General features: G+C 40.0%; 1 protein-coding gene across 3 annotated transcripts in view; it reads right to left on the bottom strand.

Moving 5' to 3' along the window:
• The window catches only part of LOC112966499 (fatty acyl-CoA reductase 1-like), a 157,779-nt gene that overhangs the window by 28,316 nt on the left and 102,680 nt on the right, over window positions 1-26,783 (bottom strand). For all 3 annotated transcript variants that reach the window (XM_026066681.1, XM_026066697.1, XM_026066689.1), the window contains exons 3-4: window positions 7,861-8,036; window positions 4,929-5,108 (exon numbers count right to left, since the gene is read on the bottom strand). In XM_026066681.1, coding sequence (XP_025922466.1) covers window positions 4,929-5,108; window positions 7,861-8,036 — 356 coding nt within the window. The remainder of the gene's footprint in view (window positions 1-4,928; window positions 5,109-7,860; window positions 8,037-26,783) is intronic.

The following is a 26,783-nucleotide window of genomic DNA, read 5'->3' as shown; positions in this document are numbered from 1 at the left end:
AAAAGTTGTATGAGAAAACACCGATTCATTGAAACTCACAAGTGTTTTGCAGGGAAGAGTGGATTTCAGTGAAACTCACAGTTTCCAAACTTGTTAAAAAAGAATGTGAGAATTTTTAGTATATAGAAATTGAAATTTAAAATTAATAAAAAAAATAGCTTTATGCAGGGGAAAATAGTTTTCTTTGCAACATGAGACCCATGTTTCAGAAACAAGGCAAAAAAGTGTTTGTGTAAACCACAAAACTGAACTATGCAGAGGTAAGTCAGGGACTGGGCAGTTATGGAACTCAACCGCCACAGTTTCATAGCTAAATTGCCATTAATTAACAACCCATCAAAAGGAGATGTCTATTTCTGTCGAGCCCGGACAAAGACTACGTTCATTCAGGAATTCAGATTTAAGTACATGCACGTTTTTTTTTTTTCCTCCTGCTTCTTTTTTTTTTTTTTTTAATAGTTCACAGGTTAGTGTTTCTTACAAAGCAAAGAGGAGTGTAGAACTATAAGTAAAAGAAATTCCTCCTTCCCCTCGTCCTTCCAGACAGGCCTCTATTGATGCTTAAGTAGTCATCAAGAGGAGCATGCTCCAGACTCAAGGGTACCATGCTACCAGGTGATTTGAGCTACCAATATTACCATCATGGAAGCACTTAGCTGACAATTTAGCAAGGTAAAGTTTCTACTCCTCTACATTTTTTGTGACCTACTTTGAAGATTTTTCAAATGCTAAATCATAAAGCAACTGCTTTTGCTCACTGCTGCCACTGTCCTAGAGGAATGAGATGCAAATTACACACTTAGTAAACCCCTTCTTACATCACATATATTCACTAAATGATTTTACACCAGGAAAATATAATTTTCTGTGTTTACACTTTGCATTAATAAGACACACTCTTTTCTATAAATGATGACTGACCTTCTGCATTTCCTGTAATAATATAGCCAGTTCTGCTGCAGCCCACACTTCACTGTGTGCCGTGTTCTTTACCTCAGCACATCCTTCAAAGCTGATTTCCCTCAGCTTTAGATTAAGGCAAACCTCGTTTAATGTGACAGATTATATGTTTCCTCTATTGACCTGGCAGCACTTAGAAGTGTGACTTCTGGTTTACACGGATTAAGCTGAAGGTTTTAGTTGCAGGTAAGAATCAAAACACTTGAAAGTAGAGATAGATCGTGAGGAAAAAACAAAGAGAAAGAAACAGCTGGGAATTCTACATGGGATTTCAACTGAGTAAAGAATCATAAGTGTATATATATCAATTGCATGGCCAGATGAACCATTAAATGGATCTGTTATTTAGCCTGGTTGTAAGATCATGCTTTTTAATGCATTTGCAGAAGTTCTGCTTTTCTACTTAAAGAGTTTTGTGACGCATTAACCCTTTAAAAATACACATTAACAGCATCTGAAGCCAGGCAAACAGCTGCACAGCAGAACGCATATGCCTGAGCAGCCCATTCCAGTTTTGCCAGCCCTGGTTCCTATCTGAGAGAAGGTTTTCAACAGCAGATGCACGGCCAAGGTAAATGGCAGCCTCAGTTTTACATTTATAGATGAACACTTTAAGACAAGTGCTGTTTGCCATACAAACGAAAAATTTCACAGCTGACTGGTGCAAAACATGACCTATATTTCTTCCCCCTTTTTGAAAAAGTCTTTATATTTCTTTTCACACTTTTTTTTTGGCCCTTTTGGAAGGGAACATTTTCATATCTGTTAATCTTCTTTCTCTGAAGCCTTCTGTACCCAAATATTCCCCATATTTTTTCTTCCACTTACCTGGTGAATAATAGAGGGTCCATCTTTCCATCCTGCCAATCCTGCTTTGTCTTCCTTTCTCTCCAAGTAATCCTCTGCCTTTCACATTCTGTTTTCTCTGCCCCATTCTGTCTTTGTCTCTTCCTTACCTTTCCTTCCTAGCATCCTATGGACTTTCTCCTTCCTGCTCCCCCTCTGCAGCTCCTTGCATCTCCCTTGTCCATTCCTTATGATCTCCAGAACATTTTCCAACCCAAACTCCTTTCCTGACCCTGAAGACAGTGATTTTCAGCACGGCCCACCTGATGCCTTTGAAGGCAATGGTTGCCTTTGCTGTGAGCAATTAAAACACTGTAAAGAAACAGGTGTCTTTCTAGCAGAGGGCATGCTGTGACTTCTATCTCATTAAAAGTACCAGGACACAGGAAAAACTAAAACAAATTGAAAAAGCATGCAAAAAAGCAACAAAAAAATCAAATTATTTGACTTAGACAAAACAACCAAACATACTGCCAAGATAAACACACTGAAGAACATTTCTGAAAGTCCATTCTCTGTCACTCAACCTTTCCTTTATACTTTATTCTCTCTGCTGTACATGCAAATTATGATATATGAATTCTTTGTATCTTACATGAAGCAACAGAATTTGCTATGTCTGAGGTAGCCAGGCACTTCTGCATGCTTCCGATTAGCATTCAGTTCTTTGCTGAACTCTCTTTATCTGAGTCATCAGCACTAATCACTTCTAAGTTTGCAGATGATGCTAAGCTCTTTTGGGCAATGAAATGTAATATTGATCGTGATGAACTCCAAGGGACATCATTTGCCAGTGGGCAAAAAGATAGCAGATGAGCTTCATTGTAGATACATGTAAGGTAATGCATTTAGGGGGAAAATAGTCCAAACTGGCCTTAAAGGTTGCTGAACTCAGAACTGGCAGTTACAACTCAATAAGAGATCTTGGAATCATGGCAGACAGCTCTATGAAACCAGCAGTTCAACATGTAGCAGCAGCAAAAAAAAAGGCAATGAAATGTTGAGCATCATCAAGAAGGGCACTGAGAACATGAAAAGGGTGTCATTTGGGGCTGTTTAAAACTTTAGGTACTGCGTGAAATTCTGCCTGGCCCCTGCATCTCAGGGAGGGAGTGGCAACTTGTTGTTCCTTGCCGAGAGGGAGGGCAACTAAAATGATCATGGAAACAGAACAGCGGGCTTACGAGGAGAGACAAAAAGGGCTACGACTCTTCAATCTGCAGAAGAGAAGGTACAGAGTTGATACAAAATAGAGATTTACAGAACTGCAGAGGCAGTGAACAGAGCAAATGCAGAACTGTTACTTACCAGACCTCTCAATGTGAGAACTACATGGCATTCAATGAAACTATCAAGCTGGCAGTTTGAAACGGGTAAAAGAAAGTTTGTCTTTACACAGCAGCTAGGTAACTTCTGGAACTTGCTGCCACACAAGGTTGCAGAGGCAGACAGTATCAGAAAGTTCAAAAAGAGATTTAAAAAGTTCATGGACAACAGTTTCAAAAATGATTGCAAAAAGAATAGGACATAACACCCCTCATACAACAGCGCTGGTTGCTGGGAGACTACAAGGAGAATGGATTGCAAAAAGTATCCAGGCTTGTGTATCTCCCATTGATGCTGTTGAGGGCAGGATATTGGGCCAGGTAGGCTGTCATTCTAATGCAGTAGAACATTTCTTATGTTTTTTCATGCTGCACTTGCTGAGTGAAGCAACAAGTCCCTTATATTATGTGAGGAGGGAAGAGACTTAAGAGAGACTTAAGACTCTTCTGGCTACAGATAAATGACAGATGACTACTAGATGAAAGGAAATATATCCAAGAATATGGGCTACCTGAAAATTTCAAAAAGAAAGCACTGGTGTAGCTCTAAGACAGTGAATGGATTTCTTTTGGGAAACAGGTCTCAAAAAACCCATTGTTCTCCTAGTAGATATTAATTCTTCTCATCTCCTGTCATCCTAGATCAAGAAGAAAGAATTCATACCAACTCTTCTGGTTACTACTTCAAAGGTTAGCTGCTGATATCACACAAGTGGAATACTATTAGAAAAACAAATAGAATCAAAGCTATAGCTCTTGGAAAACTTAATTCTTCTAAGAGGAAGATTTCCTTGGGGCCTTTGTCAGCAGATTTCTTTATTCTCTCTAATTAGTCTGCATTTCAGTAAATTCAATTAAACAAGCCTCTTTGTTGTTCCATGAAGGCCTGAATGCTCACACTGAACAGTGGTTGTGTGAAGACAGTTCAGTTATGGAAAGCAACTACTAGGGGGTGAAGTCAGCAGTTCCAGCTGCAGCCCTTGAAGGGTGAGCATCTCTTGGCAAGCTTTTCTAAAACTTTTCAAGTTTTTTCTAAAATAGCTTATTTCTGTTTCATCATCATGTAATTGTGGTTTGATTCTTGCAGAATTGTTGAAACAAGTGGAATCAATGTTGGGAAGCTGGAGAGATAAAGAAGTAAATATAAGGGATATGAAAACTTTCAGTCCTTACTAAGGTAGCAACAGAACTGAGTCTTACAGAAAGGAGCAGCACAACTCCAATCCTGACAGCAAAAACAGTCATGAATAATTTACTATGGTCTGACTCAATATTGGACTCTCACAAAATCACACGGTCATTTTAGAACTGGTGTGTGGAAAAAAAGAGTGGTAGCTGGTATCACAGGGTTATTATATATAGTTTATGTTATTTTCTAATTCTTTTGTGTTTGGAAAAAATATTGTTAAGCTCAAACAAATGACTATCAAATGTGCCTTCAGCAGCTCTCCAGATAAAAAGGCTCCAAAACAGAGTCTCTATTTCTTCTGTTTTTAGAAAACTTCAGTAAAGCCAGTTTCAAGAGAAAATCCAGATATGCCAGACTTACTGGATGAAATTACTTGGGAAGTAAGCCTCAGAAAAACCTAGAATGAAAGCTCTCTCTTATCTTGGCCTCCCTCTCATCATGGCCAGCATTTCTTGCTGGTGTGGGTGTGCTCAGACAAGGCAGTAAAACAATAACAGTAAGTATGAAAGGAAATTGCACAGTAGAGATTATGTGAACAATTCAGCCAGAGGTCATCTGCAAAATGAGGCAAAACCAATGTCAGAAGAAGCTATGCTGTTCCCACTTACTCTACTAAGTCGAAGAGCTTCTTGGGCTCAGCGGGGGGCGGGTAAATGACTTCATCTATGCGTTTCCGCACACAGTTTGCATAGGCGGTGGAGATATGGATGAATGCCTCGAGCTTCTGCATCTGCCGGGCCAGCTCTAGAAGTCGCTCCGTGCCCATTGCATTTAGCTGCAGGGCATGTCTAAAGAGGTTAGTGGAAAGAAACAAAACACATTTCAGTGGAAAGAATAAATCAAAGGTGAGTGTTATGCAAACTCCTGACAACTTCCTTACAAAGAATGAAAAGGCAAGTAAGAGAAGGGAAGGAGTCACAAGAGAGGAAAACTTCAATGAAATGCAAGGACAAAACAGTTTTCAGAGCAGTGATACTGGATCCACTCTTCTGGCCACAGAATGCAACTTGGTTATTGTTACTCATTTCAAAGGATTGGAGGTAACATTTTGCTAAAATCTCTAAATCTGGAAGTATGCCCTTACTGGCATATTTGCCATCCTCTCCTGGAACAAATACTTCCAACACACTCGACCACTATGGCATTATGGTTCCTATAGTCCCCATTTGACAGTCTTCTTGAGGGACCCCTACTAAACCAAATAGACACATGGTTTCAGAAAACAGCAAAGGGACCTTGAGCTCAGAAATACAGATTCATATTGAAAGGAGCTACAATCGAGATGAAAGTTTAAATTCCTAAGGAATGGAGAAGAGGACTGACAAGCAGGAGAGGAAAAGAGTCCTGGTTAGCAAGGCTGACCTTGAAGCACCCAGCATAGCTAGAAGATGTTCTAGGGATTATCTGCAATGGAGCTCAGTGAACAGAGGTTCAGCTTCATTGCATGCTTTGTATTGGAAGAAAGACACTTTCCTCTCTGCAAAGGAAAAGACTAAGGAAGATGTAATCTGTTCAGTCCAGAAGTAGAATCTTTCAGCAACATACCCAAGATTATTGAGAATGCTATCTTGTACAGTGTATGCTAAAGAAATCAGTTACACCAGTGTAGATGTCATGATCTGAAGAGAAATTGTAATTAGTCCAGATAAATGAAAACAGAATCTAAGACTATGCTTAGCGTTTGGATCACAAGATCTAAAGCCAAAGACTTTCATTTTTTTTAGTATGCTTCAACTGAGGAATAGCATTTTCTTTTATTTTATAGATTTCTATTTCCTCCTCATTTGTCCCTCTTGCAGGATGAATATTTCTATTTTAGCTTCCCCTCATATGAAAGTTACTCCTCTGTGTATATCTCTATTCCATTGCCTCCCTTCTGAGATGGGGTGAACACAATTGCACTCAGAATATGGGCACCGTATTTCTCCTGAGCCATTCTGAGTTCCTTCAGACTTCCAGGGGAATATCATCTTACTCTGGTTTGTTATTCTTCATTTTTTGTATTTATATTAAAAACTGTATCTTCTAACATTCCATTATAACACAGTTTCTCAGATTTCTGCCCCCAAGAGTTCCATCTGGAGAATTCCCTAAGTGTACTCACACCAATGCCAATAATTCATCCAGTTTCTTTATTACCGCTTTTCCTGTATCTTCATAGCACTGTTTTTACACCTCACCTGTCTATAGACTCTACAGATTCTGTGGCAGGCTTTAGATTTCTGATGTGTTTAAAAAATATTATTAGTTTTTGTGTCTTTAGCAAGACGTAGCTCAAAATTTTTTTGAGTTGCAATATTATGCTTTCACATTTAACTTGCTAGAATTTTTGTTCTTATGACATACTTTACCATTCAAACACAAATTATCTTTTGAAGGGTAAATCCTTTAATCTAACAAGTTCTTATACTTTGCTGTTTAATCATACTCAATTTTCGCTGTTCCATTAGAGAGATTTTGATAGATAACATGTAATCAGCCTTTAAACAGACTCTATGCTGCCTGCAAGCAGATGATCATTTTAACTGTTTCCTTTAATTTCTTTCTAGCGATCTTCCTTATTTTAAATGTAGCTTCCCTTTGATGTCACTGTGGTGTATCTTTATACTATACTTGTTCCTATATTGATTTAAGAACTTTTATGGTTACTAAAGCAGTGCAGTGCTTTGCTTGTTGTATCTTGAGCCAGATTCTATACACAAGTCCAGATTAAATCAAAAGCTGGTTCTCTTCTTGTGGGTTCTCTAATTAGTTGTTGCAAGAAGCAATTATTTATGGTGGACACAGCAGATATCTATTCAAGCTACCCAGAAGCAAATGAAGATTGTCATTAACAATTGTGTGTTTTTCAAAAACTGTCAAGATCTAGCAATTGAGATCATTCACTTTGGCTTGCAGATATCTAGCATTTGCATAAAAGTGCTTGCACATTTGGTCTTGGTTTAGTTGCTTATTTCTGCTATTCTTTCTTATCAGAATGCCTGCCTGGACAGGCACTTCTCAAAGGAGTTCCCTCAGAAATTGAACATTTATTTTAAACAGTTAACAATACTGAATCTTGGGTATTTTAAAACCTGTGACAGTCTATTTGCCTAAACAATATCTCATTTCCCTCTTCAGCTACTTAGAGTAACAAAGGCCTTTAAGACAAGCTTTAGAGTCAGACAACATAGTTCCACTTCAAGCAGTCTCTGGCTAGTTCTGCTAAAACATTTCCTTCCTGACCTAAAGCACACTCTTTCCTATCCTAGCTTTACTCTTAGTACATTACAACCCAAGCCTTCAGTACTTCCTTCTGCTCCCATGTAACTCTGTCAAGATACTTCACTTTTGATATGCATATGCACATGACATTTTCAGAGCACTTACATTGCATATTCAATCCAGAACCACATGCGGTATGAAAACTTAAATGGAGAATTATTACTGCAGCCATACATGAGGTGCTCTGAATAATATATTCTGGACTATTTTAGTGCAATCTAGTGAGCAACTGAATGGTGCTTAGCAAATACAGAAAGCAGAGAAAGGGGGACATACTTCAGCGGTTCATCAAAGCGAACTGTTGCTGCACAGTGGAAGACAATATTGACCCTGGTCAGAAGCTCCTCCTCATCTTCAGCACTGATGGCCAGCTTGGGCTGAGTCAGTTCAGCATTAATAGGCTTAATCTTCTCGTGGAAATTAGGACAATCTTCTCGGACTCTGTCAAAAACCTTGAAGAACAAACAAACAGAGATCAGGTACAGAATTAGGCTACCGAGACCACTCTGATTAGCAGCCAGTCTGATTACATTAGTCAGCAAAATTAGCATGATGAGAATGACTGGTACCTTCAGAGAGGACAGACAGGTGAGATGATAAAATATTTAATCCACTTATTCCCTCCCGTGGCAAAACCTCGCAGAGGAAACAGAACAGAAATATAGGAGGTAATGTATTGCCCTGAAAAAATGAATCAGAGGCTTCTCTATACCCCTCATTTCCTGAGTGAGGGCAGCCACTGAAATTCCTGTATCTCCACACCTCCTACATCCCCTTCCTATTTGCCCTTGGTGGTTGCTTACAGGACCACAAAAGAAGGAACAGAGGAAGAGGGCAGAGTATGGAGTGGGAAAGCTTGTGAAGCATCAGACTCCAAAATTTTTTTGGTTAAAGGAGGGGAATGGGGTGCATTCTGGCTCCTCTTCCTTTGCTGCCACTTGCTGGTTGTTTCTCTCGCTCATGTAAAATGAGTCCTATGGGTAACCATCTCTGAGACAGAAATATGGGGAATCTCAAGAACCTATACTAGTAATGTTGCTGACCACCACCTGGAATTTTGCATGACTGGACAAGTGCACATGTAGTTGCTCTCTCAACTGCTCTGGCCATCCTATTTTTCTATGACTATGATTCATTGCCCTTTCCAATACAAGTTTTCTACTCAGCCTTCTGCAGAATAACAAGACTGTGTATCCATACATTAAAAAGTTCCCTACTTTCACATATATTGCTCTGTCTGATGACTTGTTCAAAACTAGTATTTAGCATTCTGCTTTGCCCAGGATCCGAGATAGCAGGTATCCTGAATAACAACTCAAATATGCACAGTCCTTCTGAAAGGAAAAGTAAATCAATATTGTCATCACTTGGAAAGTGGTTATGGAAAAACAGCAGTTTCCTCAGTCCCCACTTCTACTCCCGTTATCTCAGCTGTCCACCAGAAGTAGGTAGCGTGGGCAGCTCAGAGTCACCAATAACAGTATAGCAGAGGGGTCTGGACTCAGTTCTGCCCTGGGTCCTGAAAGCAGACAGCTACTGCAAGTTCCAGATGGAAAACTTTTATTTTGCAAATCTCACAGGCAAAGGTGATGAAGCTTGAATTTCAGTGTAAGAGCAGGAATTGTCAGACATAAATTAAACCTATGTTAAAAGAAAAAGGCATATGAAAGATTAAAATGAAACTCATAGCAAATATCCTCTTGTTTGACTAAAGGATTGCCATCTTTCTATTTATCGGATAATCAAATCTACTTAAATCTCCATGTTCTTAGGGATAAATGATGAGAAAAAGATCAAACTTTCCCACTATGCAGCACATTGCATACTTGACTTTACTACATATTTTTCTTCCATACACTGCTACAAGTCCTTCATAAACCTGAAACTTGAGCACATTAACAGAAGTTTGGAGGTGATAATGTCATTTCATTTATCTCAGTTGTACCTAACTACATGCATATTTTTTGAGAAAGGTAGTCTAGGGCAGAGAATAGATTTCTAGACAGAGAAAGCTATTCATGGATAAAGATTTTCATATGAGTCAAGTGGACTGTAGGAACTCAGTTCCTAATACTTATGTTCAGAACTGCATACTAGCAGCATTATTATCTTTATAAATCCTGTCTTCTAACAAGAGGATGCTAGAGTGGCTGTCCAAGTATGCATCATATGTTAGATCACACATGAGCATAAGAGCAAACCCTGATGAGACACAAAATGGAAAGCGCTCTCAGAGGACAATACAAGATCAAGATTTTGATCACTTGCAATCTTTTAAGAATTTTTAGAACCACTCTGCGTTTGTTTGTTGTATTGCAAAGAGAATGTAAAACTCCATCCAATGAGAACTATCTTATTTCATACATGTTTTCCCTTAGCATAACTAATGCAAAGGCAGAGAAAGAATGAATCAGCCTTTTCTCCATTTCAGTCACTGTATATAAAAATAGAAGAGTAATATTTCTCCTGTGCCACCCTGGCTTAAATTTGGACAGTTATAATCTGCCTACATCTCATCTCCTCCTCACATTCCAGCTGTAGATAATATCCCCTTCACTTTGTGCCTACTGCTAGGTATTGCTACCGCATGCCACTAGACAGCTTTATTTTTTCACCCACTCCGAAGATTCTTTGCTTTTCTCTGAAGGAGGAAGGCACTTTCTAAATGCATGCTCTCAAATCAGCAAAATGTTAGGAATCAGCAAAATTTTAGGGATCACAAGAGCTTTAGGTTCATCATTAAATCAGAGTACAGGAGCAGCTGTTTCATCAAAGCCTGCTGCCTCTTTTATGGATTCTGAAGATTTCAGACTTGTCAGCATTTTATGGGAAGGTGCATGAAGATTTGAAGTAAAAAATGCAGTTTATTTTGTTTTATTTCCTGTAGTTGGAGGACTGCCTAACATATATACCGACGATGCTTAGCCTATGGTTAAACATAATTGCATATCTAAATCTGATTATCTCCATCACAGCTGATAGACATCTGATAAATCCACAATAACCGCATGATGCCTTACGATTATTCCATCTTTTCTTTTTAGAAGCTGTCTTCCAACACAGAATAGATTAAATGGATAGAAGTTGGCTGGCATGCCGTACTGCTGAAACCATGAGAAAACACTGGCCAAGTCAGCAATACTCCAGAAGTGATACATTTTTTACCACAGGAGTATAGTGGGAAGAAAGGAAAAGATGTTTGTTTTCAAGTTGATAAACAATATCCAGAATTAAGTAGACTGAGGGAAATCAATAATAATGTATCATGCATTCCAGCAGCAATACTGCTCCCTTGGCCAAAATGAAATGAAAGAACCTAACAGCTGCTATTCTCACTTTAATCCTCAAAAAAGTATTCATGTTCTGCATAGGCTTTGTGCTGGCCCTCAGTACAGTCGAGAATTTCACTCCAAAACTTGCTGATTTTTTCTTATTTTATAATCAGGTAATTCCCACTTACAATAATAATCTGATCTCTGTGATTTCATATTACTAAGTCAAGCACTTATGAAAACAGCACTTCTAATGAAAACAGCACTTCTAGAAACTACCACTAACATTATATTTGTTTGAGTGAGTTTGATGGGCATCTCTCCTTATTCCTGCTCACTTAAGCTTTGACCTGCCTCTCCAAAGGACATCTATAATTCTCTCTGTTCTCTGTTCTTGCCTAAAGTGTATGGCAGGTCAGAGAGATTCCTGCCCATCAGTCAGAAATTTTTATATACAAGAAAGATATAAAAACTTCAAAGAAATGGCAAATTACACATCTATGGAACAACGCAGCTGAAAAAAAAATCATCCAACGATGTAAAATGCCAAAGGCTTTACTTCTTACTCAGGCCACATTGTCAGTGAAGCAATATGTCCAAATAATGAAAAGTCGAATGTCTAAAACATGGCCTACTTTGAAAGGGATTTGCTTGAGTCTGGTAATACCAGTATCCTATAACTGCTTTTTAAAAAAACCTGGTTAGCTTTTTCTTTTTGAACTTATCAGTCTTTAGCACTAAAAGACCAACTTACTATAACAGGCTCTGTACAGGATGGCACTTGCTTGAGAAACGTGGGTGGGACAGAAAGCAGTTCTGCTATGTGCTTAGTAATGTTACCCAACACTATTGCTTGTGCTATGTGCCCTGATGGGAAGTGCTCAATAAAAATGCTCTGGCCCAGCAAGGCAAGAGGTAGTGAAGATGGGCTACCGCTCTTAATGATGTTATCAACAGAGTCTGTAACTCGCTGTGGCTCTCTTCTGCAGCAAGTGGTCTCTCTGGCTCCAGCAGTGGCAGCTCGTACAGCAGCTCTGGAAGCCCTTAGCTGAATGCCTGGCATAACACTCACAACTGCATGTCCCTCTGCATGTCCCTGACCACTCCTGTTGGCACTGATAGCTATTTTCAGTGAGGCTATTTAAAGCTAAGTTTGTGCTTACTCACTTTACTGGATCAGGGCCAAACAGTTTGGTGACTGACCCAGAAAGCATGAAGTTTTTGAGTGTAGCCCGGAAAGGTAACCTCCTGCTGTGGTACAACAACAGCAATCAGTTCGGGCATCCAAATTATACTATTTTAACTAGGTGTTGCCAGCATTTTTTTACAAGACCAATAAAAAATGGACTTCTCTGGCTGGTGTACAATGGGGCCAAGTCTGTTTAATAGATTATTAAGCTACTCTAAGAAGATTAGCAGAAGACGTTAGCTTATATTGTAGTATGCATATTTCAAGGCATTACTGTATGAGAACACCTAAAATGGAAGAAATAAAGAGAGTTCCCACACACTGCATCAAAAGGCCAAAGCATCTCATATATGAGGAAGTGACTGAGACAGTTCAGCTAAAACAACAATAACAAAAAACCTTCCGTACTTTCAGGGGTATAACAAAAAAGAAATGGATGGGATTGCTTAGCATAATTCAGGAAAATATAAGCTGGAATTGGTTCTGTAAAGGAATATAAGTAATTTATTCCAAGTATAATATAGGCCAAGTGGTAAAGCATCACAGCAGCAAATCCTTTAGAGAATATGCTGTCTGTTGGTGTTTGGAATAGTTTCAGAAAGAAAGCATTTGAAGTCCCCTTTTCTGAACAAAGCATTGGTATATAAATGCTAGGGAACAGTCTATATATAGATATATAGAATAACTCCCCGATGTGTATATTCCTCTGTGATTTCAACAGCAGTATCATAAATGCACAAAAGTGACCAACACAAATCTAAACTACTGAAAGTACCAAAATCATGAAAATAGCTCTGTAAAAGCCAGCCTGAACTCTGCAGTTTATTTCTGACAAAAGAGCTTGTCAAATACATCCCTGTTGTGTTTTCTGCTGATAAACCACTCCAACACAGTCTTGAAGAAAGGAAGGTACATAACCGCTTTTAGAATTGCCACTGTAGCAAATCTACAAAATAATTGGGCAGCTTCTTGGCCTAAAGTAATTATCCTGCAATTAATTTTTAGCCTGGTACATTCCCAACAATAAGCATCAGAATTGCTCAGCCAAGAAATGTGTGAAAATGCAGCTCAGGCAGCGTTAATCAGGATAGTCAGTCCCTTTTTTCCTTGTGAACTCTCTGCCTCATTTCCTCCTCAGAAAATTGCTCTTAAGTATGGTTCTTCTCAAGGCAAATAAAACATAATTCATCTAATCAGTTAGAAAGCAGGTACCAGAGTGTCCCTCATAATAGGAAAACAAATGGCTTCTGCTTCAATCTAGCGTTATTGCTTTCTCTTGAGCAAAGCTAATGTAGTGGAAATCCAGTACTCATGACAGACATCTAGTAAACAAAACAGCTGATTATTTAAAGATAATGACAATAGAAACAGAGAGATCACAGACAATACATTTCAATCTAGGTCAGCTAAGGCTAATATGTATAGCCTGCTGCTTAGGATGTGGTCTTAAATGGCCAATTTCCTTGAAATTTGGCTGCTAAAAAAGCCTGCTACTTTTTTTTGCAAGAATACTCGCGTTACAAGTTGGTTACTCTGGAACACAAAAAGGAGCTCTTTCAAAGGCAGGCATTGCAGACATGAGTATTAAGGACCTGACAGACATGGGAAAGCTTTCTGTGGTCTACAACACCATCATACAGGTGAGTGGACAAGCCACCGACAGAATATGGAGCCTTATTACATTCATCACCTACTAGTCTTGTGTCCCTGTATGATATTTAGAAATGTATTGGTATCACAATTTGATGGTATGCTTGACATTTAAAACAAGGGACAAATTTGAGTGCAGGGAAGGAGGATGATAACACTTCAAATTTTTCCTACAGAAACAGTTTAACACATTTCCTCTCATTCATTTTCCAGAACTGTTTGCCTTCTCAACCCTCCTCCACAGCTATGCCCCAATGTGACAAGAGAAAGGCGAGAGAAGAGTCAGTTGCCAAAGGAGGCCAGGAACACCTGGCAATGACCGCAGTCCCATCCATTTCCCCTTCCTCAACTCCTGCCACATAGAATTCACAACTGAGTACTGTGAGAATCCATTTATGTAATTGAAAATGTTAATAGGTACAGAGTTATCCAGACATAGGATCTGAATCTGCTCTTCCATACTCATTGCCTTAATAACAATTCTTTGAGGCTTCACTACTAGTCCTTGCATGGGCACCATGGAACAGCATTTGCTGAGTCTCCAAAGGCTAAATAGCCAGGAGCAGAGGCTGTGGCAAATGCAGATGCCTGATTCTTGAAGACATTTAAAGAAATGATCAAGACTCTTCTCATTTTTAAGTACTTTAAAAATCAGATTGCTTTTTAGGAGTCTATGGAGATAGGAGGACTTAAAAACAGCAGCTAGACAGAGCAATCTGTAATGCATTCTCATTTATAATTACATTAAGATGCATGTTAAACACCACTGGTGCAGAACTCTGAGGTTTTTCCCCTCTGAAAATATAAGATCTAGGTGCATAGTCATGCAATTTGTGCAGAGTGAGGGCTTCAGGAAGGGGGGGGGGTGTCACATGCAGGAAGCGGCTGCAAAGAGTGCTTTCAGATATGACTCCCTTGCACACTGAGCGTTAGGAGGGAGTGTGTCTCTCCCTCTAGCACAGAAGGTCTTCAGTCTGTGATGGCACAGGCCAGACTCAGCTATCCGCAAATACAGATTTTTCCTCACCAGATTAGATCACAAAGAAGGAAAGAAGACACAGCACAGCCCTGCAAATGAGTGAGACACAGTCCTGGCTGCAGAAAAGTCACTCTCATTTGGGAAGTTTCACAGGACTGAGCGATGTGAAAAAGAGGCAGCCACCCCAGACTGAATTTAACATGATGACCTCCTCAGCCAGCTGCAAAACACCTGACCCAGTACAAACACAACCAACTGATGGCATAGCATAGCAGTCCTTGTTTGTACAAATGACCATGTCCTCAGGAGGCTAAAACTGGTTGAGCCCTACAGATGTCTCAGTGGTCTGCCCATGAGTATTGCCGTGTGTTAGACCACACATTAACTCACAGCACCACTTTTCAGCGAAGATCGAAAGCTGACAAAAACTCACTGAAGAATCCCCATGACTAGAGGCACTCAGGCAACCTTATCACAGCCAGACCCTTAGCGTACCTCACCATCCGCTATGATGCTACTAAAAAGGATAGACAGGTACATTGGCCATTGCACAGATACAGTTGAGGCAGGTGGCACGTAACCTGTACTAATATGTAATAGTGGTATGCAATCCAAGATTCTGTTTCAAGAACAATTCCATGGATGCATCTGGGCCATACTACCCCTGTAGATACATCCAGGAGAGACTTCAGACACTCTTTGAACCTGATGCCCCTCCAAAGAACTCTTCCAAAGAGATGATTGCAGCAGTTGTGGCAACCTAAGGTGGGCATCTGGCAGTTCCATATATACTTCTTTAAGACCCTGGCTTCATTCTTTCCTCTTCCTGATGCATAAAGGAGAGAACGTTCTCAGGGAGACGATCACAGCTAATGTGGGTGTCAATGTTAAACTTGATGAAAATTGGAAGAGAAGAAAAAATCCTATAATGTCACACAGAACAGAAGCTGAACAAATCAAGACAAATGCCTCAAATATTTAATACTACTCAAATACAAAGAAATTGTTGCACACATTGTGGTGAGATGACACTCAAGACTAGAGAGCTGAAAATCTGGGAAATGTGTAAGTTGAGCAGTGAGCATGCTGGAAGATTCTGGGTCATGAGGAACTGGCAGTCAGGCAGTGGTAAGAGCCTTGTGCTGAACTACCACCACTTGAGAGGGGCAATGATTTCTGTACTCATATCTATATTTGTAAATTAAGCAGTGCCAGGTTATATTCTGGGCACTGAATCTTAATAATCTGTACTGTTTCACAGTTAGAACGGTCTCAGCACAGTTCTGGCCTGAACCATCTGTCAGAACAATGAACAAGTCCTTGGGACAAATTTGGGAGTAAGCTTGGGCCAGGGGCTTTTCCCAATAGGTAGCCCACAGGTGGCCACAGTGTTCTGGAGGATAAGAAAGTGTAATGGCATGAGTGCAAGCCATTTCCTGCCAGCTGCTCCAGAGTGCCTGAAAATGGTCCTAAGAACATTCAGTTGTGTTCTTCATAGCAATAATTTCAATCAATGTAATTTTTTGATCAGTGCTTAAAAAAAGCACTAATCTCACGTACCTCCACCTGTCAAATATCTGCTTCAGCTCCTCCTTCCTTTCCTTGCTCTCACTTGAATGACAATTACATTTTATATTCTCATAGTAAGGTTATATGCAGCACACATCCTAAGTAACCTGGAAAATTACTGGGTGATGATCAGAAGGCAATGCAGGTTATGAGTCTAATAGAAACTACAGAATCACTACAGGAAGAGAAGTCACTTATGAAAAAGAGACAAAGACTAGTGAAGAAGAGAGTCTAAGAAAAAAAAACCTAAGAAAGGATGACTTAACCACTATAAACCGATTTTGTGTAGTGTCACTATTCCAAGCAATCAAGGAAGTATAGAGTTACCAGTAATCCTTGATTTCCATCCAAGAAGCCTTCAGCTTAGGGAATTTAAAACTCCTTTAAGAAGAGAGAACCATCTGTCAAAATAGAGTCCAGCTACTTACAGTGCAGAGTGGCTCTGCAAATATAGCTGTTACCAGAGACCCACTTTAATTAATGCCCCTGATTACGGCCAATTCTCAGAAGAATCCATAGAAACACTTCAGAAATGGTAGCAGAATCCTACATGCAAGCCTGATGGACAGATTCACAGCTCAGAGCTTCTCTCTGACTCCAAGCTCTTTGCATGTTATACAAAATATGGACTGCTTTCTGCATTTTAGACCTCTTTTGACAAGGATTGGATTAATTGGTTCTGTCCATACTAAACATTCTCACATTTCACCTCTTCCCTGCATGTGTATAAAATAAAAATAAAATCAGTCCCACTGAACAGTATCATATTACCCTGATGTAAAGGCAAATTTGGCCCATGAAGTTCACACCGGATTTTTGGCATGTGTACTCTCCCTTCCACTAGTCTGGGTCTCACAAAACAGGAGGTGTAGGTTTGCTTCAGAATAGAGATGGCTGTTGTTAGGAGGGACAATTAATGTAAGCATGTAATAGTAACACTTTTCAGGACACTTTTCAGTAACACTTACCGGGAGCAGATGCTGCTTGCTTCCTGCTACAAAGACCAGAGTGTTACCACAGATGGCTCAGTTACACAATGTGAAAAATTTCCTCCCTATCCTGCCATAGCCTTTATACCTGTAACTAGAGCATTTTGACAGTGCTGATTGTAAGAGACAAGCCAACTGATTTTTCACTTCATGCAAGACTTCTCATGTTTAAGGCAGCAAAAGATGAGAATGAGTTTTGGTTGCAGCCAGGTAGATGCAATAGGATTATCTTCTCTCTCTCTCTTTTTTTTTTTTGGTAAAGTAATTCAGATATTTTAACAAAGAAGAAATCACACTTGCATTTTAAAGAGGATCAAGAGAGCCATATCAAGTGTCCTGAACCCAGGCTCAGTTTTTAGGCCTTACTTGGCATTTCTCAAGAAAATGAAAAAAAGAATTGCAGGATGTTTCAGACCACTGTAAGCCTGACTTACCATCACTGGCATTCCTATCAATTATCCCAGCTAAAGCCATACTATTAAAACTTTCTGATCAGAGAATCTATGACCCAAGACATTTTTTCATCCTGACATGCAACCTTTGTTTTACTCACAAAATACAAAAAGTACCGTAGATCTATTAACAGAAAAGTTATTTTTCCCTGAAGATATATTTTCAGCTCATACTTCTTCCAATGGAGATCAAACAGGAGAACTTACATGAGCTGAAATTGCATTCATGTTTTCTGCATGCCCTGTCCTTAACTTCCAGAGTGAGATTTCACCACTTAATTTTATGCTTTCCAGTTCATACGAGGCAGACAAGTGAGCACTTGTGCTAATTATGTTTAAAGTGTAACAAGTCACTTGCCAATATGTCAGCAGAATGAGCAACATTTTCAACTAATGGTTGAACACCAAAAAGTTATTTGTACACAAAGTCTCCCCATCTGTCTGAATAGGGAATACTGTTAACAAGCCTGTGCCCTTGGCCCCAGTCCTACAAGGTAACAAATTACTTTAAGGACTTAATCTCCTGGTAAAAAAAAACAGGAGTAAGGGAGGGAAAGCAAGAAATGTACCAAAAACAATTACCTGTACTGAAATGCACCTCCTGGCTCACATCATAGTGGTTTCACAAATAAGGGTTTCTTTCTACAAAGGGCTACTTGTGTGAGGCTATACATCCAAACTATATATTTAACTGAGGCAAGCACAACTCATCTCTACATTAAGTCACCACCTGTTCTGTCATATTCAGTAGAGGTAACCCACCAATTTTCCAGATCCCCTAGAAAAAAAGTCCTCTGTTTAAAAGACCTGACTAAAACTAGGTGGTCTATGATGTCAGTGTACTTACAGCATACCTCTTTCTGTAGACACAACTACTGAGTGATAAGGTGTAAGCAAGAGGTCCCGCTGGAGTATCAGGCCTTATAAATAGCTAAGGCCTCTGTTGGGAAGCAGGAAAGTGATTAAAATGGTTCAAGGACAACAACGCTGCCTGAGTACAAAAACTGTGTGAAAAACGTGTTACTCTTGCTCTGTTATGCAGACCGTGCACAAGATAAGAAACTGCTTGTGCTTCACCAGAACGAGGTAGAAGAGTCAAGGCTAAAATAAAATAATTTGTCTTAAAGAGAAAAAATATGTTATCAGTATGAACCAGATAATTGCAGGGGAGTTTTGAGGTGTAAAGTCTTGCAAAGTCACCTGTGCCCAGGCAACCGTGTCAGTAATACCATACAAGGCCCAGATTGCCTAAGTAACAATACTGGAAACATCCAGTTTGGGTACGGATATAACAGGATCAGGTGTAATAAGGAAAAAAGTAACTAGGGGAAGACTGTTTATTTCAGAGGCGTTTGGATAGAGAAAGAGAGGTGAAAAGGGGGGGGTCCAGAAATAGAAAAATCAGGGAGAAGGTATAAAATCAGATAAAGAGTAAAGGAGGGCAGGATCTTTCGATGGTGGGAGTGCGGATGCCTACAGACAGTGATGAAGCTGACCTTTGGACCTGAGCCCATCTGTATGCCAGAAGGACCCCACCTCGGACAACCTGCTGGACTCTCCATGAGGTCTTTATCATCTGAAAGATTTGGCATGGAGAAGCATAATAAGGAGGAACACACTTGTGTTCTAATACTCAGTAGTGGGGAGGGAAGGGGACAGAATAGTAATTCAGTAGTGATTGGATGTGATTCATAAGATTTAATAGTGATAATCAGTACTTTTATAATTAGTAGTTTTACAGTTGTGTGTGCTTTCAGGTTAATAGTCATTGATGAGTGAGTGAAGAGTTAACAGAACTGAAGAAGTCTGCCAACTGATATGCGCAAGGATTGATATGCTCAAGGCTGCAGAACAGAAGAGTTAAAAGGACTAAAGAAATCTGCTGCTTGATAAGGCTGGGGAATCAAAACTGCATGGAACCCCAGGGATGGAAGAAGTGATATGGAGGTATTGTGGTCTTGCCTCACTAACAGGGTCTTTCCAAGCAGACAAACAAACAGTCCTGTGATTGTGAAACTCACAAAGGTCAGCAAAAGCAGTGTTTGCCCTGAGCCCCAACCATATAAAAAGAGCCTTGGGAGCTAAGGAGAGTTTGAGCAGGGGACAGGAACGTGACCTGATCATCCTCTCCGGCTGAACTGTGAGTATTCCCCCCCCCCCTTCCCCTTTTCCTGGGACACTGAGTTAAGGTAACTCCTTGAGGTTGAGAGTCCTCTCACTAAGAGTGAACAAGAAAGCTTTCAAACAGGGATAAGCAGTGCTTCCAATTAATAGTGCAGTAATCGATGGTTTTGGGTTATCCTTTCTAAATTAGTAATCACATTATTTTAATGGATGTTACTAATCCAAGAGCTTGCATGAGGAAATAAACATTTTTTTTATTAAGTTACTGTCTCAGTTGTTACTATCAAACCTTCATAGCGTGACAGTCATGTAATTGATTTATTAATTTCTTATCAGTGTATCTCTTAATCAATACACATTATCACAGAATCACTGAATCACAGAATCACAGAATGGTTGAGGTTGGAAGGGACCTCTGGAGATCATCTAGTCCAACCCCCTTGCTCAAGCAGGGTCATCTAGAGCACGTTGCACAGGATCGCATCCAGGCAGGTTTTGAATATCTCCAGAGAAGGAGACTCCACAACCTCTCGGGGCAACCTGTTCCAGTGCTCTGTCACCCTCACAGTGAAGAAGTTCTTTCTCATGTTCAGGTGGAACTGCCTGTGTTTCAGTTTGTGCCCATTGCCTCTTGTCCTGTCGCTGGGCACCACTGAAAAGAGTCTGGCCCCATCCTCTTGACACCCTCCCTTTAGATATTTGTATACATTAATAAGATCCCCCCTCAGGCTAAACAGGCCCAGCTCTCTCAGTCTTTCCTCATAAGAGAGATGCTCCAGTCCCCTAATCATCTTTGTAGCCCTTTGCTGGACTGTCTCCAGCAGTGCCATGTCTCTCTTGTACTGGGGAGCCCAGAACTGGACACAGTACTCCAATGGGGCCTCAGCAGGGCTGAGGAGAGGGGGAGGATCACCTCCCTCCACCTGCTGGCAACACTCTTCCTGATGCACCCCCCCAGGAGACCATTGGCCTTCTTGGCCACAAGGGCACATTGCTGCCTCATGCTTAACTTGGTGTCCACCAGCACTCCCAGGTCCTTCTCCACAGAGCTGCTTTCCAGCAGTCTCTTAATTTGATTATGTCTCAAGCCTTCAGGCTAGGATGGGAGAATCAGACCCATGATGCAACATAAGGCTAGCACCCTTGACTCACCACCCTGAAAGACCAGTTGTATCAGCTCATCAGTACAGGACAGCCTTTACCACACATCCAGATGGATGCTCAGACTCACATCTTTGATTCAAACTTTAAGTGCTCTCTATCTCCATCCTTCCACTGAATGACACTTGTAATCTATAGGCTCCCAAGCACTTTTAACAGAATAAGAAAACTTGATCCCTGTATTCAGTGACTTTCTGTGCTCAACTCAGAATGCTTCTCTTTTTTACATTTGTACAGCAAAGTGGCAAACCTACCAGTATATCAGACTTGTGATACACTGAGCAGTTGTATGGAGTCCCAAAGCAAGAAAGTGGAAGTACTGCTGTGCTACAGCTGCAGAAAATGTTCTTTGAGGCAGCACATTCCCTAATGGTAAATTTGTCTTGGATTTTCCACCAGTATGTGAGCTACTGGACAAGTGTATAATTGGATAACTGGACTGCTGTTACTTGAGAGGTATGCTGTTTTCAGACACATTCCAGCAAAAGTGTTTTTAACTCAACAGATTAGTGGGGCTCAGAGGAAAGAAGGATTGGTAGGGAAATCCTACTCCATGCAATTTTCCTTTCATTGAACATTTTATGGTGGTTGATCTCTTTCAAACCCAAAGCATTCAATTTTAGCATCCTCTCTCTCCAAGCACAGCTATTATCTCCCCTTCACTTACACAATTCATTAGTCAGCAGAGTTGCAATTTCATCTAACTCAGAGAGAGTAAAACTTACTAAAACAAGGTATCTTTCCTTTTACACTGAAAGGGATGACTCTCTGAAATGCTCAGTTTCTTTCCCTCCCTCCTGCCAGAAAGCATCTCCTTAGGAGGCCCAAATTATGTAATACTATCTGACCATCAGCCTAAGAACTAAGAGGAATAACAATTAATGAATAATGACAACTGACAGTGCTGGAACCACCTATGCCACATGAGGTTTGGAGGACAACACTGTTTGCCTTTACAGAAAGAGAGGCTCAGGAGATGATTCCCCAAGATTAAAGCCCACTTTCTAAGGAACATCAGCTTCGAGTCTGGGATTGCAGCCTCTCACAGAGATAGGCATTTTCTTGTGTGTTGCTCAAAAGAGGTCAGCAGTTTAGACTATGATTTTCCAAGGCCAGATGCCAATTCTGAAACATTATCGCACAACATTTTGTATGGGCAGCTTTTTGCTCAGCAGTTAAATATTTGTTATTGTAGCTAAGAATGGTTCAAAAAATATATAGTCACTTATTTTGAAAATGGATGTTTGTATTGTAAATGTCAAAGAGAAGTGGTTAAACAACAGAACCTAGAAGTCTGATGACAAGCTCAACCAACCTTGATGCAGTTGCTTCCAACTTGGAAAGTGAGTTAAATCCTTGATTTTGCCACTAGTTGAATCCTTGAGCTCTCCAGTGATTGTGAGTGGCAAAATTTTGCATAAAATGAGGGAACTTTATTCATAAATAAAATGACAGTAGGGACATTGTTCACCCTTCTTAAATGCACTTGTCTCTGGCAGGTGCTCCCTGACTGGACAGTGGTATGGAGATGTTCCCTGGCTTCTGTAATCCATTTTCAGATTCCACAGTATCTAGTAAAAGAAAAAGAACTGGCACAAAGAAACATTATCCAGCACAATGGCCTGAATCATCTAACACAAGCAGAGAAGAAGCAGTGAATGAAGGTAGAATAAAGTCCCAGACTGCTTAGCACTGTTTGTACTAAACACAAATGAAGCTCTGCTTTGACTGCTTCAAAGTGTTCGACCAGCAGAAGAATTTTTTGGAAAACTGGCTTAGATGATGATTGAGAATTTCCCACCAAACTGCAGTCAGCTCTAAATTAAAAATTTTGCTGAAGATACACACTTTAAAATAATCTCTTCCTGAGCTGTGCTGGTTCTGGAGGGCCAACAGAACTAGTATTGTATTCTGGTCAATATCGTAATCAAATGAATCCTGGAAAAATATTGGTGAGTAAGAAATATTTCTTATTTAACCACTTATCCCACTGGTAAAATGGAGGTGACATTTATCTAATTCCCAGCTGGTGGAGTTGTTAAACACCTCAGAAATAAAACATATATATCTGCAAGTCTGGCATATTAAAAGGCTGGTAAGGAGCTCTAGAGAGCTTATTCATGACAAAATAAATAGCCCTCAGTATTGGGTACTTCTTTTGTGGTGAAAAATATCTTTCATGGGGAAAGACTTTAATCCACCCTCTTAGAAACCTGATGACTGAAATCTTTCAATATTGGTCATGATAGGCATTATCTGAACTGATAATGAAACCATGAGTCTTAAGGAATAGGCATATTTTTATTAACACTAGTGAGCTGAAACGAGATTAACTGAAGAATTTGTCCATTTTAGCTGTGTATATTGGTGAGTCTATAAGACGTATTTGGAAATCTTTCTGTATGCAAACCTCATTCTTTTGGGAAACTGTAGAGAGAGGCATTTTTAGGCCTGGCTCACAGATTGGAAATGACTGTAGCTCCTTTGAGGTGCCCACAGCTCTACAGCAGGACAGATCCAGGATAGACACGCAACGTGGGTCCCTTGCTGTCTCGATTCCCCTCATAGCTGAGGATCCACATAACAGATCTGGCACCTAGTGAATAGTCTGGTGCTGCTGGTCATGGGAGACATCTCAGGCATAGCAATTATATCTGAATTGCTACCAATGGCTCAAAGGTACAGCTGGCCATCCCAGATATGATTTATCGCTGTGTTTTTTCTCTCAAGACCTTTGAAGGTGTCACATAAAAAAAGTAGACTTAAAATGACCTTCATCAGAAATTTTCAGTAGTTTCCTATGCCACCTTCAAGTAGATGGAAGCAAATCTGTAGAGGCAAAAATCCTGCTAGCATAGATTTCCTTATTTTCATTCCGAGTTTCAAGTTTTTGTTTGGTGCCTGATTTTATGCTCTCCTGTGCTCTATGATAAATACATTAGTATTTATTATACATTATATTTTATTACGCATTAGAAACTGCTCAGAGAAGTCTTTTCATAGCAGAGCTACTAAAAAGCAGTTTCTCTCTTCACCAGAAAGAAATACCGCTGCCAAGTATATAATAGGCAGCCTTGTTTCATAGTTCATTTTTGTGTTTATATTATGGTTATCTTTCATATTTCTATTCTTCAGCAAATTAACTTGATAGATTTATCCTTTTCTGAGAGTTGGTCTTAGTCACTGGAGTCTGCTCACCCAGAACCATCTGTTCCCCAAGAGTCCCTGCCTACACACCACGGCAGAATTACACCTACAGTGGATTTCTGCTATTAGGAAAGAAACGCCTGTACCAAGCTAAGTGACATAAGTCCCCAGAGAGACCACACAAGTGCTCATGTCTTTGTTCATAAGTATTATAAAATGTTTATATGCAATACCCATTATTCAAGGACAGACTCTGGAGGATAAGTGAACCTGTCAGTCCTACCCTTCTAGAGTCACAGTTTAATCATAGAATAGATGCTGAAAGTCATGGTGGTATCATCATGAGCAACAAAATGAGGAAATCTGTCCAAATCCTGTTTGTCAGTCACTTGAGAAACATTTAAGACAGGAAACACCGCTTTCTGACTATCTTCTCTTTCATACCTAATGGAGACAGTATGATCACATAGTCTATGTCAATGTTTAATCAGTGTAAATGGGAATAGTTCCACTGGTGCCATGAATATAGCTGTTATTTTATATATGAAAGTCCATATAGAGGGTTTCCCCACAGTATGATATCCACGCTTTCATTAGAGAGGACAGCTGGTCCAGAGACAAACACATTGACTTGTGCACTTACTTCTCCACTGCAATTTGCCTTCTTGCTTGAATAACATAAATGAAGGTGATAGCTACCCAGGATGCACTTGGTCCCGGTACAGTCAGCTTCCTACTCCATACCCATTGCTGATTCTCACGCCCTTGCTACAATACTGAGACCTCAAGAGAATCACAAGAAGTGGGGATACAGAGAAAGCAGATGATGTTGTGCCACCCGCCCTTGCCCATCCATAGTCATGGCCCTAATTTCATTGAGTGTCATTATGTGTGAGTTAGGGGTGATGCCCCTCAAACTCCTTCCTCTGACCTTTTTGTGATCATGAGGAAGTCACTTAATCTTTCTGGCCCAGACTTATCCCATCTAGCTTACTTAAGAGTCTGAGATGGTTTAATCAGATTAAACTGAAAGAGCTGATAGATGTATTACAAAGGTATCATCTTCCATCAAACCTGTTACATCTGCCAAACAATAAATAATAATATTAAAGCAGTGGCCCTTGTCTTGCATGTCTCATCTGAACTGCAGACCACAGACTAGATGCTAAAGTGCAGCCTGTGCTATGTGTTCATGCTTCACCAAATACCAGGACCAAGTGCATCCTGGGTAGCTCTCACCTTCATTTATGTTATTCAAGCAAGAAGACAAATTGCAGTGGAGAAAGTGAGTGCATAAACGCATGCCTTCATAGAAAACAAATGGGCAAAGAGTGAGAAAGGCAGTAGCCGGTTTCACAACAAAAGGGATACTATTTAACAAATAGCATTTCTCTTGCCTTTTACCAACATTTTCACTTAGTTTCTAAAAGTGACCTGCTAAAACAAACACCTGCAGCAGTGCTGCTGGCCTTACGGATTTTGTTGGAATTTCTAGAATAGAAATGGCATTTCTTGGCATTTTTTATTTTCAGTATTACAGCTCAGGAGCCCTGGCATGATGCCAGCGTATGGGCTTGACTTTGCCTTTGAGTTGAACTTCTAGCATTGCTGTTAGAACAAAAAATAATGAAAAGAAGGGAAACTGAATGATGTAAATAAAATAAGTAAATTAAATGCAGTGCCTGCCAGAGGACGGAAGTACAAAACAAGGTGTAACCAGAGAAATTATCCAGGCACACAGGAACTACCATGCAGGATCAGACCTGAGGTCTATTTGTTCCCAACCCTGTCTGACAATGGTTACAAGGGAGGTTTCAGAGCAAGATATAGGAACTCTGCACCAGTCAGCTGGGGAATCACCACTACCCATTAGATGTCATCCTGGTTTATAGGAAGGATGGACTGTTTGAAGTATTTAAGTCTATGTTATAATATTGCCTATATTTGTTACTCATAACATTTTTTATCCATACAAATATTTAGTACAGTTTGAAGCTTCATTTCATCACCTCAATAAAAGTATATGCAATTAATTTAAAAATGTAATTATATTTTAGTAACCTGCTCTTTCCTTTTTCAGGGCTGAACTTGCCTGCTTTTACTATCACTGAATGCCCCTTTTTCCAGGCACTGGGTTTGCCTTATTTTCTTTTTTTTAATTTATTTTTTGCATAGATGTCTTTCAGCCACTCTGGTTTCATTTTCTGTTGCTTCTCTTGACTGTCAGGGATGTGAACATCTATATTAGTGAATGAGTGATCTGTTGTCAAGCACACAAAGCTGATGATTGCTTTCCTAGAGAGCATCTGCACACCAGGGAACTCGTTGTTTCCACAGGCACATAGCCACGAAAAGCAGATTTAAAGAAGACCATCTCAAAGTTGCATGAGTAGCTGGAAACTGATACTAATTAAATGTCCCTGAACCTTCCAGATTAGACTTGAGGCTGAAGGGACAGAAAGATAACTGAAAGTCTCCAGACGTCTTTTGGATTGCAAATAGTTTTTGATTAAATATTCCATTAATACCTAACTATTATAAAGCATTTTTCTTCAGTAGATCTTGAAGTTCTTTATAAAGGAGGTCCATATCATTTTTCAGAGGAGGAAACAAAGACACCTAGGTTTGAAATGACTTGCCCAAGGTCATGTAACAGATCAGTGGAAG

This window comes from Apteryx rowi, unplaced genomic scaffold, assembly GCF_003343035.1.
Source record: "Apteryx rowi isolate R43461 unplaced genomic scaffold, aptRow1 scaffold_1031, whole genome shotgun sequence".
NCBI lineage: Eukaryota > Metazoa > Chordata > Aves > Apterygiformes > Apterygidae > Apteryx > Apteryx rowi.
This window is presented reverse-complemented; position numbering and strand designations above follow the sequence as displayed.